Source organism: Candoia aspera, chromosome 4 (assembly GCF_035149785.1).
Source record: "Candoia aspera isolate rCanAsp1 chromosome 4, rCanAsp1.hap2, whole genome shotgun sequence".
Classification (NCBI taxonomy): Eukaryota; Metazoa; Chordata; class Lepidosauria; order Squamata; family Boidae; genus Candoia; species Candoia aspera.
In genome coordinates this window covers 55,543,080-55,557,625 of record NC_086156.1, presented here as the reverse complement: position 1 = coordinate 55,557,625, position 14,546 = coordinate 55,543,080, and the positions used below count along the sequence as shown (strand labels likewise).

The window sequence follows — 14,546 nt, the reverse complement described above, 5'->3', positions numbered from 1 at the left end:
GAAAGTTCTACTATTAATGATTCAATTGCACTGAGCCATATGTCAATATTCTCAGATAAGTGAGCTTCTTTATGTGTTCTACAGAGGATTCATTGGCCCACTACAACATCAGTAAGGAGAAGCCCCAGGGCTCTACTGAATCGCATGTTTCCTTCCGGATTTGCTATTGCCTGAAGACTTGTGATTCTGGTGTGCTAATAAATTATATCGTTTGCCACAATGTTTGCTATTCCTTTCAATAGTTATTACTGCAGTGACACAAGACCCGGCCATAGGTAACAGGATCCCCCATTGTGTCCAAGGCAGCTGTGCTGTATAATAGTACTTCAGTTAGCTCATACGATCACACAGAATCAGTGACTCTTGTAAATAGGTTACTTGCTTTTTAATTTTGATTTCTAGATATTTGGGACTGTACGGATGTGGGGGTTATTAGTACAAGCCTGGTCATTCCACTAGCACTAAACAATCCTTTTAATAGCTATCTATGATGGTAACGGAGACAAAGGATTTCACAGTTTTTAAAAAGCTTCAGAGAAATAAAATTCCTCTTTCTTGTTTTAGCTCCAGCTGCTGGATAATATTTTCCAACTCATTCATGGTCATAATTAATCCTAATTCTAATTCAAAATTGGGGTTAAAATATTTAACTACATTAAGCTCAAATATACATGGGACGTGGTGGCGCTGCGGGTTAAACCGCTGAGCTGTCAATCGGAAGGTCGGCGGTTCGAAACCGCGCGGCGGGGTGAGCTCCCGTTGCTAGTCCCAGCTCCTGCTCACCTAGCAGTTCGAAAACATGCAAATGTGAGTAGATCAATAGGTACCGCTTCGGCGGGAAGGTAACGGCGTTCCGTGTCGTCATGCTGGCCACATGACCCGGAAGTGTCTCCGGACAACGCTGGCTCTAAGGCTTAGAAACGGAGATGAGCACCGCCCCCTAGAGTCGGACACGACTGGACTTTACGTCAAGGGAAACCTTTACCTTTACCTTTAAGCTCAAATATATCGGGCATATTGTTTTTTTTACAATAACAGATGTTTGGCTTGGTCATTTTGCTTTCTTTGGTGGATTGTAGATTGACTGTTATAAAAGAAAAAGTGTTGTTCTATGAAAATAAATTTAATACTCCTGTTGATGAAAGCTACTGATACTAGTTAAAGTCACACAGAGCTTATACTATTACCTGAATCCCTCAGCTACAGAAACTTTGAATCTTAAAGAAAGAGAATACACCCTCACGAAGCATTACACCATCTTGCTAAGAGAAAGCTTGAAGTGATTTTTTAAAAGCTGTCTTTCATTTTTGTTTAGTCAGTTATAAGCAAAGTATATGCATCTATCAAAACAGATAGGTTGTCAATTTTTTTTACTTTCTGGGAAATGTCTTCGTATCAACTTTTCTGTCAGGGAGACTCCATGTTTTTAACCCAGGACTGCTAGCATGCTGCAAATGATTCCAAAGTACATACTAGGATATGTAATTACTTAATGCAGGATGGGAATAGGCAACCTTGTATTCTCCATGTTTTCAACTCTGAAAAATCTCATTCTACATGACTAATAATAACAGGCTATGAAACTGAAATCCAAAACATATAGTGGGCATTCCTGATCTAGGTGGTGAAGCGTTAGGTCCCACAACAGCCTAGCATGAATGAACACTCTCTCTTGAATGTACAACATATTGCTCCCTTTGAAGGCACAGTTGTGGGGGAAAGTAAATGGCGATAACATTTCAGATGAATACTTATAAAACAATGAATACTCAGTGATGAAACAAAATAGGTTTGTAGGCTATATTTTCTGGATTGTTGCAAAGCAACTTTCTTGTGAAGATCATCCAAGTAGGGATGAAGTAACACAGTCCAGTCATTTTATCCATGGAATGACCATAAAAGCCAGGGCAGGCAATCTGATACTCCTCAGCATGGTTAGTTGACATGAAGTTACAGTTAAAAATATCTGGCAAAAACCACCACCTACCCTTTACATAGGCTTACAGTTAAAGATAAGGCCAAGGAAAGGTCAGCTAGAATGTGTCAAGTGAGAAATGACACACTCCCTAGAAGGTATCACCAAACTAAGTCACCAAGCTGTGTAGCAGAGGGTCAAGCACTTACGTAGTTTGCATGCAGCACTGTGAAGAATTCAGGATTCGTAATGAACTTTACAGCTGGTGACTGCAGCAACAAAGTGATTTTTTGAGAGTTCACAGGTGAAATGGGTATTTCTCTCCTAATTTCTGAAACCAAAATGGTAACCATTTAAATTATAACAAAAGAGTATTTGTATCATTCCAGTCATCTTATCTTTGGCTTTCTTATTCTGCTGAAGACTTCATGCACAATCCATACCCCCCTCCCCTCCCTCTCCCCCAAATGTACTGCTTAAAATATTCATTATCACCACTCTTTTCCAATAGTTAGGGGTTGTCTTTTTTCTTACCATTGCTAACTTTAGCTTTATAAAATTAGTTTTCAATGTAATAACAGATTGACTTAAAAAACTTTAACAACCACTGTTAAAGATTAACAGTGTTTAATTAATTCTTAGAAAATTAACAGGACAAAATGTATACAAGTATCTGGAGGGCACTATGACTTGAGTCTCTAACTTATATTTCCAGCAAGTTTTTTCTAAACTCTAAGGAGCATATATCAATATGTGCAAAATAAAAAGGTGGCTGATCTTTTTGAATAATACTACCCACAGTCTTAACCCTACACCAATACTATATTTCCATTCAATAACAATAAAATATATTTTATATGTAAAAGTTCACTGAAAGACATCCCAAGGATTTGTTGACAACACTTAGAAACTGTATTCTTAAAAATACAGTTTTAAAATATGATTAGCAGGTACTGATTATGTGCCATCAAGTCAGTGTAAATTCTTAGTGACCACTTATAAATAGATTTTCTTTGAGATGATCTGTCCATAACATGGTCCTTCAGATCTTCCAATAGTGCAGCCATCTCTGCTGCAATTGAGTACATCTACTTTGCTGTTGATTGTCTTCTTCTTCTCCTTTCTTCCACCTTTCCCAGCATTATGGACTTCTTCAGAAAACTAGGTCTTCACATAATGTGTCTGAAGTGTGATAATTTGACCCTGGTTATTTGTGCCTGAAGAGAGAGAACTCTGGACTAATTTGTTCAATGATCCATTTGTTTGTTTTTGTTTCTTAATATCCATGATATTCTCAGGAGTCTTCTCCAACACCAAAGCTCAAAAGTCTCAGTACTCATTATATCCTGCTTCTTCAAAACTCAACTTTCACTTTCATAGTGTTTCACAGGAAAAGCTATTGCCTGCATGATTTTGAACTTTGTATGTATAGACAGATCCTGAATATTGAATATCTTTTTCAAGACCATTGTTACCCTAACCAAATACTAGTCTGCAGTATATTTCTTGACCACTGGTCCCTTAAGTGTTGACAGTTGATCCTAAAAGGCAGGAGCTATCCGCAACTTCAGTATCTTCATATTTTATTCTAAGGCTGGTTCCTGTATCTGTTTGGTCTTCTTAGTTCAGTCTTCTTTATATTTAATCTTAGTCCCATTTTTTCTCTGTGCTTCTTGACTTTTATTACTAGAACTTGGAGACCATTAGCAGGTATTAGCAAAAGGACTTAAGTTGAAAATCATTTCTCTGAGTTTGTCATGTGAGAGAGCATCCACAGATATGGACTATCCCCTTTTGTACTATAAAATATTTCCCAACTTCAGAAGCCTTTTTTCAATAGAACAGGTCACTCAGACATACATGTAATGTCTGTTCAGTTACAAAAAGTGGTGTTGGTATCAAGCAAATAAGAGGATGCAACAAAAGCCTAAACAATATCAAGCAAACAAGAATCTACCTGTGTTTTTTTGTAATAAAAGACAGACCCAACGTGCTGCATGGTAATCACAGATGTAATGAATACACTCTCTGAGGAAGCATTACATTTTTTCTAATACAAAACATTGCAGCCTCAGTGTACAGAAGATGAGACATTCATTACAATAGAACTTCCACCTTAAAACACAAAAGCTAAGCAGAAAACAAACCTTTTAATACATATAAAGTGTTTCTGCAGTACAGCTCATGCAGCCTGTTCATATCTTTTTCAACTTTCTAACATGCATCCACATATTTTAACTGCGTATTTGTCTGCTTAGAAATGATTTCTATAATCTTGGTGATCATGAAATCATGGTCTTTGGATTCCCTCACTTACAGTTTGAAAGGATAGAGTTACTGCTGAGGATGTATGCTTCCTTTTGCCCCAGGTTGCTCCTTCCCCACTTAATGGAGGATTTAATTTTCCATTTTAAAATGTAAAATATTGTATCTTTTATGCAAAGTGAAGAATACTATCTGGCCATACAAAATGCTTTACCTGTATTTGCCTGGGAAGGGTCTGCTTCAGAATCACTGCCTCCTCCAGGAGGGAGCCTTTCCACCAGATGGTTGACAATAATGTCCTCCTCTGTTCTCTCTGTAGCAATAGTTCGCTGAATATTTTGATATCTTGATTTTGGGAGAGGAAAGAATAGAAATATATTAATCACATTCAGATCTGAAATAAGGAAAAGAGACTTTCCAATGCATTTGTGTGTCTACTTTTAAAATTCAGGTGGATTGAGGATTTTATTGAGTGAATTGAAATTACTGCCTTTTCACTCAAAGGCACCCAATAACATAAGGTGTACAGCTAAAAAAAAAAGAAATTTAAAATACAAACTAAGCATAAAACCATCATCAATTTAAGAAAATTAAAAAGTATAACTTAAAAATGTGTACAACCACTTAAAATGCCTTGTTAATTGCATGTTAACTGTATCAAGAAACAAGACTTTTCTGTGAATCGATTTATTTATTTATTTATTTATTTTCTATCCCACCTTTATTATTTTTTATAAATACCTCAAGGCGGCAAACATACCTAATACTCCTTCCTCCTCCTATTTTCCCCACAACAACCACCCTGTGAGGTGAGTTGGGCTGAGAGAGAGTGACTGGCCCAAGGTAACCCAGCTGGCTTTCATGGCTAAGGCAGGACTAGAACTCTCAGTCTCTTGGTTTCTAGCCCATTGCCTTAACCACTAGACCAAACTTATAAAGTTATAAAGCCAAGGCTGCTGATAATTTGCCCCATTTCATGTTTTCAGGGAGAAAGTAATACTTCGGAAGGAGCAACTTCCATCTAAGGGGAAAAATACTTCAAGACAGATTTTATGGTTCTTTGAAGTTTCATTTATTTCCTGTCTTTCTGTTTCAGTAAACACTCATTTGTGAGTGAACTAACACAATTTAAAAATGAAAACAACTTTCTTCCCTCTGTTGATTGGACATCTCTTTAGAGTGGCTTTTTCACACCTCAAGTGCTCCATTCAAACTAGGGATCACCTAATCAATATAGTTATGTTATGGGATTTGACAATTTGCTAACAGAACTATGAGGACCATGTTTGGTGGTTTTGACTCATGGAAGACTCCAGCCAGTCAGAACATCTTCTAACCCTTTTTATTTCATAGCAATCACTGAGGGAGAAGAGCCCCACTTTAATTTCAGTGCTGCCAAGAATATCCTACCCAGAACTTCGTAAGTTCAAATATCATATAAAGAAGGAATTTGTCACTGTTTCCGGCTGGTCTTAAAGAATGAGATTATATATTGAAGATTATATATTATATAGTAAAGACTCCCTGGAAATATATAGTGGGCGTAGACTAAGATCATAACCAGGTTTAGCAGCATAAGGGCAGCCAGTGCAAAAGTCCTACAAAATCAAAACACAATATATACACTGTCGCTATCCCAGTGCATTGAATTTACTGTGCATTATCCCTTAAAGTACTGTATTACTCAATATCATCTTCATGCTATTTATTTAACCTCAGGGAGATTTTGCTACAGACCTGTGGGTGTAGCCTATAATTTTATTTTATTTGTACGTACACACATACAGTGATTTTAATTTGCTTTAAGTCACCCTTAATACTGCATAGGTAATGTAAGGGTGAGGCAAAAATCTTCCTTTAAGCAAACAAACATGGTCTTGTTTAATAAACTTGTTTTGTTATTAACATCTCCATGGAACCTGTATGAGCAATCAAATTTATTGTAACAAACTATCCCATTTATCTTAATGGGTTCACCTAGAATTAATCACTTCATATTCGAAGTAATGCTTTAGATGATTTAAGCAAGTCACGTGAAGTTTGTCACAGTAAAAACATGTATATTATGTTACCATAAGAAAAGGGTTAAATGTTCAAAAAATGACATTTTCTAACACATTATAAAATTGTCCATGTCTGTTTTTGTTGAATCTTTTACATGACTTCCAACATGCCTCCCTACTGACACTGATAAGTGATACAAGGGGATAGAAAATGCAAGAAGCATTTTCTGGAGCAGGCACACATTTAAAGACATGGGTCTCTTACTGTCAACCTAGTCTGCTTTGTTCTCCTGATTGATTGACTGCTTACTGGATTTCCCCCCCCCCCATCTTTCTGTTTATTATAACATTCAAGACAAATTGTTCTAGGAACTATAAAATGAGTAAAAAGATATAAGGCAAAGGAAAAATCCAGGTTAAATGCATATTACATTAATATAGTTCAATGTCAGGAGCTAATACAGCTCTTCATACTCATATACTTTGTGCTTGTACAATATTAATCTGGTGCTGAAATTTGACCTAAAAATTCAGAGAAGAAAGAACAGCTGTAAAATCAAAGAATCATACATAATTAACTCAGCAAATTCACAGACTAGCAAAATAATGCTCAAGATCATCCAATGCAGATTAGAGCCCTACATGGAAATAAAACTGCCATATAAGCCAAAGAATACCCGAAAAAGTCAACCTGTGCTTCAGTGACTACAGAAGCCTTTGACTGCATTTACCATGACAAGTTGTAGAATGTTTTTAGAAAGCAAGGTGCACCAGAACATCTCACTGTTCTTATGAGAAACCTATTCACAGGGCAGGAAGCCACAATCAGAATAGAAGATGGTGAAAAAGGTCAGTTCCAGATTGTCAAAAGAATAAGACAAGGCTGCCTACTCTCTCCCTGCTCATTTGACTTATATGCAGAACATATGCTGAGGAAGCTGGACTAGAAGAAGATGAACATGGCTTTAAAACTGAAGGAAGAAACATCAACAACCTGTGCCATGGTGGTGACACTACTTTGAGCTGAAAATGCAAATGATTTGCAAAGTTTTGTAATAGAAGTCAAGGAACACAGTGAAAAAATGGAACTAAGATTTAAAGTAAAGACCAAACTAATGACAACATATACAGCTTTAGAACTAAGAATGACAGTACTGAAATGGCCTTTTAGGATCAACTATCAACAGTAAAAGAACCAGCAGTGAAGACATATGCCACACACTAGCACTAGGCTGAGTAGTAATGAGGGCCTTGGAAAAGATATTCAGATGGTCTGATGTGTCTATACCTACAAAGTTCAAAATTCATGCAGGCAATGGTATTCCCTATGTCACTCTATGGAAACAAAACTTGGAGTTTGAAAAAGCAGGATGGAAAGAGTATTAACACTTTGGAACTTTGGTATTGGAGAAGACTCCTAAGAATACCATGGATAGCCAAGAAAATAAACAAATGGATCATTGAACCAATCAATCCAGAGTTCTCATTCAAGACAGAAATGACCAGGTTCAGATCATCATACTTCAAGCACATTATGCAAAGAGCTAACTCTTCGTAGATATCTACAATGTTGGGAAACAGAAGAGGACAACCAGCATCAAGGTGGATGGATTTGATTACAGCAGCAATGAATGCATCATTAGAAGATCTGAAGGGGCAGGTTGGGAACAATTCTTTCTGGACAAGGCCTATGTGGTCACTAAGAGTTGACAAAGACTTGATGGCATGTAATTAAAAAAATCAAAATATGTTTCAGCAAGACATGCCACGTGGCTCTTAGAGTTTCTGCACCTTTCTAGTTTTAATAGTTACAGACTCAGGCAGACAGCATTCAAAAAGTATAAGCTGAGAGTAAATGAGAATGAGCAATTGTGTTGAAGTATGTTCCCAAGACTGCAAATTCTATACTATTTTAGATTAAACAAGTTGATTTGTACTTAGCATATGCTGTATATGTGTGTGTATACAGAAAGATACAGGTAGATGTCAAACTTCGCCTGTGCTGTTCCGTGCCAAGAAGGATGTCGTTTTAGGGAACACTGGTGACTCCTCAGCTTCCCCCAACTGCGATGATTCCTCCGATGCCACTTTTGACATTTTGTGGAAATTTTCTTGGACTCTCAGCTGGGTACAAACATCTCCAGGTAGAGTAAAGTTTTGAGGATTCGCAACTTTATGTGATGACTGGAATACTCAACTTCCTATTAAATCCGACTCATAAGTAATTACTTAGAATTCTCTATAATGGTGGTAGCATTCAGTACAGAAGAAAAAGTTGCTAATGAAAAAGCCTGTGTCTTTTCCCCATTAAACATCTTTAGTGACTTCAAATTTCCCCCCCCCCACTCCCCTCTCAGGTATGCCCCCTCCCTCTTGTGCCAGTTAGTGAAAGCATGTGCAGCTTGTTCTGGCTTAAGCAAAGACTACGCTGAGATGAGGAGAATGTCTCTAGTGTTTATTAAACTGCTATAGTAGACAGAAAATCCTACCAAACTGAAGGAGCATGGGAAAACCCAGACAGATAAACCTCAAAAGTCAAGGCGGGTCTGTTCTGGGTTTCTCTGAATGACAGATCAAAGCCTCTAAACTACGCATGCATTTCCCCCCCTGGATAGGGCCCCCCTCCTGCTCACCATCCGTACTCATAACACAGCTGCCTCCAACGTTCTTTGTAGATGACCTTGGCATTTCATGATAGTCCAAACAAAATGATTCCCACTCCAAGATGTTTCCCCCTCCCCTTTCAACTCGCAAGGAGAAGACACGTGTTGAATGAAGCATGCATGTGAGTCCAATCAAGTGTTCTGAGAACGTCTGAGATGAGAGCATGACAGGCTATTATTGCCTATGCAACATACTCCAAGAATTAACTTTCTAACAGTGAAGACTTGCTATATTCTGGTGAATGAAGTGACCAAAGTGTAATATTCTTATATTACTGTTGTAGCATATTACTGTTTTTTAATCTTATAACACTTGGCTAAAAAACTTACAGAATTGTCAGAACATAGACACTAGAAAGAAACAGGCTGAAGACTCATGTAATTTCATTCAGATTTTCTTTCACTGAGAATAATGTTTTAAGGTCTACTTAAGTTTGACTTCACATAACTTCCTTAGGACTATGATGAGTAATAAAAATGCCTTCTTAAATGTCTTTCATCTGCATTATTTTTTTTTCCATAAAAGAATGCACAGACCATTTAAATTCAAAAAATTGTTTAGTCTGGGGAATGTTTAGTTGCTGCCTTTTTTATTGCTAAAATATACTTTACTTGTATGTTTATTATAGATTTGCTGCTTGGTTGTCTGAAATTAATTAATTAATTTTATGCAGCTTATCTACTCTCTCAGGCTTCACAGGCATTCTACATTGATTAAGCACAGCATACAATGTACACTTGTTAGAAATAGGTAAATTTTATTCTGATGCTTTTTCTGTTGTTTTAAAATTTATAATTATTTCAAATGATTTAGTTAATAGAATCTTAAGGGATCACCAGATCAAAGAAAATATCCATACCATAGTATGGATAAAGAGCTACACATAATGCTAAAATGATGTTTTTTACTTGCCAGCTGTAAGCTACCTATCCCACATAATTTTATTCAGGTATTTTTTTTCTTTAAATTGCTTTTATTGCCTTTATCTTGTTAAAAATTTCTTCAAGAAAATTATATTAAAAAAAAAAATACATTGGTATTTGAAGATGAAATTAAATATCTTTCTTATTTGAATTGTGGTTTCCACACCACAGAAAGTGTAGTTCCATTTTATTCTGTGCTAACTAGGCAGAATAAATACCTAGAGTGTCCCTGTTTAAATGGATTTTTTAATTTGGGTCAGTGGGATTTTAATCACCTTGAATATTTGTCCTAATTGGAAAGATAGGGCATAAACTTTTATAATGAATAATATTTAATAAATTTAGATGTTTGGTAAAGCTGTAATCTTACGTTTCTCTAAACATAAATCTCAGAAATTATTATCAATTCCAAGCAAATTCTTTTAGGATTTTAAAATTTATTCAGCATTTTTAACCATTAGCATTAAAACACACACACACACAAAGTCAGATCAAAGAAGGGAAGCCATGGGATTCAAAGATTATTGAGGAATCTAATCTAGAGAAATGTGTTATAGTAGGCGGCCCACTCAGTGTTTAGTGTCATACTGTATATGTACTTCTTCAATAAAAATACTTACGTACTAGTTCTCAAAACAGCAGGTGAGATAGAAAACCTACGTTTAGACAATGCTACTTTAGATATGGCTTCACTGGTGGTATTACCTTCCATGAAATAACAATAGCAACAACTTCTTACAGAAAACTATTGTATAAAGTGAAATGATACTAGGTTATTTTTCTCCCTAGTAATGTGGGTTTTTTTTTTTAGTTAAGAATATAGTTTTATGTGGGATCATGCCATCATGGGGACTTATAATTCATCTGAAGCTTATGGGAAGCTACCCTTCTATATACCCTATAATTTTATTTTGTCCTTTTTCCAAGCAACTTGAAGTGGCATGGACTCTCCTCCTCTATATGTACACATGAAGCTTTATTCACACAACTGTAAGAGGCAAGAGAAATTATTGATTGTAGAATGTCTTATGCTTTGTGGCTTGAACCCAGACCTCTCTGATTCTAATTTAGTCCTTTAATTGCTCATAACATTTTATTAATGTGTTTTGCATGATACTTTATTGGTCTTTTTGATGGTATGGTCACTCAGGTGCAATGGGCATTTTTAGAGGGGTTCCGTTAGGGAATTACAAATATGTCTGGTGGCGGACAGCTGCCTGATTTCTACAGTCCTGCTTTTTCCCTACAGATCATGCTGAGGAACTCCCATCCTGTTTGGCTGCCCTGAAAGAAAGAAGCTTTGAACCTGCTGCTTCCTGTCCTTTTGGCATACCAGAGATAACTACTGTATTGCATATTTTTAAGAACAAGAAAACCCCTAACTAACTTGCATGTTCTTTAAAGTATATAATTAGAAAACAGACATTCCCAAGTTGGTGTTTCCATTGGAAATGGTATCATTATAATAAACTATGGGAAAAGAAATACAAACAATTTCCTGAGGCTCTGGCAAAAATGTGTTTTTGTTTCAATATAATGTCAAGGAAAAACTGAACCACTGGGGGAAAAAAAAGGCATGCAGATATGCTTATGCACAATCTCTCTTTGCTTAGTGTGAAGTGAAATGAGTACACTCAAAATATTTTTAACTATTTTGAGCAGTTATCCTGCCCTATACTGGAGGACAACGTTTACATTATAGACTTTAAAAACTATCTTGCTGCTATGGTACCCATTTGGGGGGGCAAATGACAAAAAGTGCATGGCCCAATCATATCAGCTGATACGACTGGCAAAATATATCTTTTTTAAAAAGTGAAATAAATCATGGAAATGCCAGGGCTTGCAAACTTGGCTCAGCTGCTGATATGCAAGTACATAATTATAGCATTAGCATGACGGTGCCATCATGCGCTGGTCATCATTTTGGCTTCATTGCAGTTTGCTGCAAATAAATCTGCTTGCTGTACAATTGCACTGAAGGATCAAACCATCCAGTTTGATTTAATTACCAACCATGCAGCAATGCTTGGTAATCCTAGTTTTTTCTTTAATCTTGTACATATTTGATGCTTATGAATATGCATTTCTGTAGATTCACCCACAGATCCTAGATGAAACAAAATGTCACCAAAAAAAGGGAGCAACTACTGAAAACCTTGGGTTTGTAGTTGAAACTTATTCTGGTGTTGGCAGTATTCACCATATGAACTACCCTGATAAGTTCCACATGAGCCAAGATCCTAACTCATGAATCACATGGAAGCCAACAAACATACAATCATGTAAACAAAGCATTTGTCACACACAGAATACATAGAAACCTGCATGAATTTCATATCTTATGAACAATGTTGGCAAGAAGCAGGGCTTATTGGGAGCACTCACACAATAACTAATGTGTCCTCCAGATGTGTTAAATTACAATTGGAATCCCCAGCTGGAATGGTTCTCAGTCATGTTAGCTGGAGATTTCTTAATACATATGTATGTCATCTAATTGTGGAAATCTGCCCTATACTATTTTTTTTAAAACATTAGGATAATGTTTTATTTATTTATCGCATTTCCTAGTTCCACCATCTTAGCTACTTAAAAATTGCTTAAAATATATAGTACTAAATAAAACAAAAACAGTAAGAAACAAAATGGGAAAAAATCAACACAGCTCCACCATATTTAAAATCAAATTAAACTACAGATGTAAATCAGTGTGACAAAATATTCCGAAAGAGTTTTGCCAGACATCAGAGAAGCTCAAGTGAAAAAGAGCTATCTTTACTTGATGCTTCAGCAAAAGTAATTGAAGTGACAGAATGAAATCTAGGAGGGTGCTCCAGACTCTCTGTGACACCAAGAATGATTTGCCTAAGACATCTTTCCATTGGACTATGCCAAGTGGAGGTGTCTAGAGAGGGTCTTCAAAAGAAAAACTTAAAGAAGAGGTATATAAGCTGAGCTTGCCATAATTCCAAGGCATGTGAATGGTTTGTCCATCATGTTGACCGCACCCCCCAAAAAACCCACTTGAAAATAAATGGCTTAGTGCTATAGGCAAACTAACTCTGAACTCTTAATTACATTAAGATATTTGAAAAGGGCAATTTGATATGAAGTTGTTTGGAGCAGTATACCGTATTCACTGAGACATTTAATTTTGCATTCAGTGACTAACCTTGGGGCAAATACACTTATATTGGGGCAAAATAAACATTTATGCTGCTAAACCCGAAATGTAATACAGTTCTACCTGCAAAGATATTTTCATTAAGGAAACTGCCATGCGTGTCAAATACAGAAGTCCTATAAAATGCACTGAATGAAAGAACATTTTTTATGCGTGTCAAATCTTGAAATGTAGGAGGGAGATTTAAGTGAATTTAAGCGAATTGACATTTATATGATAAAGACATCAGTGTTATGCCCATCCATTCTTCTACCATCTTAACTCAAACAGTTAGAGCCTGTTATGATAACTGAGTTAAAGAAAATGAATGTGTATATTTTAGGAAAATCTATATTTATAACACTATATTCTGAGCCCTTTAAAAACCTCTATTATTTTGTAAAGATACTTCAAATTTCTGTTGGAAATGTGGAAAACATGAAGGGTCTTTTTATCATGCCTGGTAGACTTGCAAAAAAGTCAGATAATTTTGTCTTCAAATGCATACAGCGATACAAAGAATTTTAAAGATTAATATTCAATTGAAACCAAAACTTTTCTTGCTGGGAGTAATGGATAGACAATTAGAAAAGAGTTATGGAAGATTGTTTTTATATATGATAACTGCTGTGAGATTATTATATTCCACAAAAATGGAAAGACTCTGAAATACCCACAACGGAGAAATGGCGGGTAAAGATGACAGAATTAGCAGAGATGGCAAAATTGACTTGGTCGATTAGAGAAAGGACAATAACTATATTTTATTTTATTTATATATCAAATTTAGTCACTGCCAAGCTCACTCAGAGAGTGACTCTGGGCGGTTTACATCAACAGGAATAAAATATTAGTTAAAATACAATATTACAATTATTAGTGACTGAAAACCCCTTATGAAGTTTTTGCTGAAAAAAGAAAAAAAAGGACTTGTGATTTATGGGTTTGATGGTTAGAAATGGTAGAATATGGAAAGAAGGAAATTATGTTGTAAACTTAGAGAGGGTAAAATATAAATGTACTTGTAACTGCTGTTAAGAAGACTGAAAGCTGCTTCTTTATAACTTTTTCATTTCTTTTCTTTCTCTTTTTTATTTCTTTCTTTGCACTTTTTTCCTTTACTTACTTATTATTTTTCTTTACTTTCCTTACTTTTCTCTTTCCAGATCTGTATTGTTTTTATTCTTTTAAAATTTTTTTAAAAAATTCCCTTCTCACCCATATGGGTGGTATGTGTCTTCTTCAACCTCGGGTCCTCTACCAGATGCCTGGGAGTTTGAGGGTTCTGTGCAGTATCTGAGCTGTTCATAGCACTGCAGTCTTTCGGCAGAGAGCTCTGCTGTTGCTCCTGGGATCTGTTGGAGCCACTCTCCCAGCTTGGGGGTCACAGCCCCAAGTGCCCATACTACCACTGGGACCACTTTGGCCTTCACTTTCCACATCCTCTCTAGTTCCTCCTTCAGGCCCTGGCACTTCTCCAGTTTCTCATACTCCTTCTTCCTGATGTTGCTGTCACTTGGCACCACTACAGCACATATCTATATCTCTATATATCTATATCTATCTCCTCTATTATTTGTCTTCAGTTGTAGCAACAAGTATGTTTCATG

At 36.2% G+C, this 14,546-nt stretch overlaps 1 protein-coding gene across 4 annotated transcripts in view; it reads right to left on the bottom strand.

Moving 5' to 3' along the window:
* The window catches only part of HECW1 (HECT, C2 and WW domain containing E3 ubiquitin protein ligase 1), a 204,409-nt gene that overhangs the window by 47,205 nt on the left and 142,658 nt on the right, over nt 1–14,546 (bottom strand). For all 4 annotated transcript variants that reach the window (XM_063304171.1, XM_063304177.1, XM_063304172.1 and 1 more), the window contains exons 12-13: nt 4,395–4,525; nt 2,125–2,246 (exon numbers count right to left, since the gene is read on the bottom strand). In XM_063304171.1, the coding sequence (XP_063160241.1) occupies nt 2,125–2,246; nt 4,395–4,525 (253 nt within the window). The remainder of the gene's footprint in view (nt 1–2,124; nt 2,247–4,394; nt 4,526–14,546) is intronic.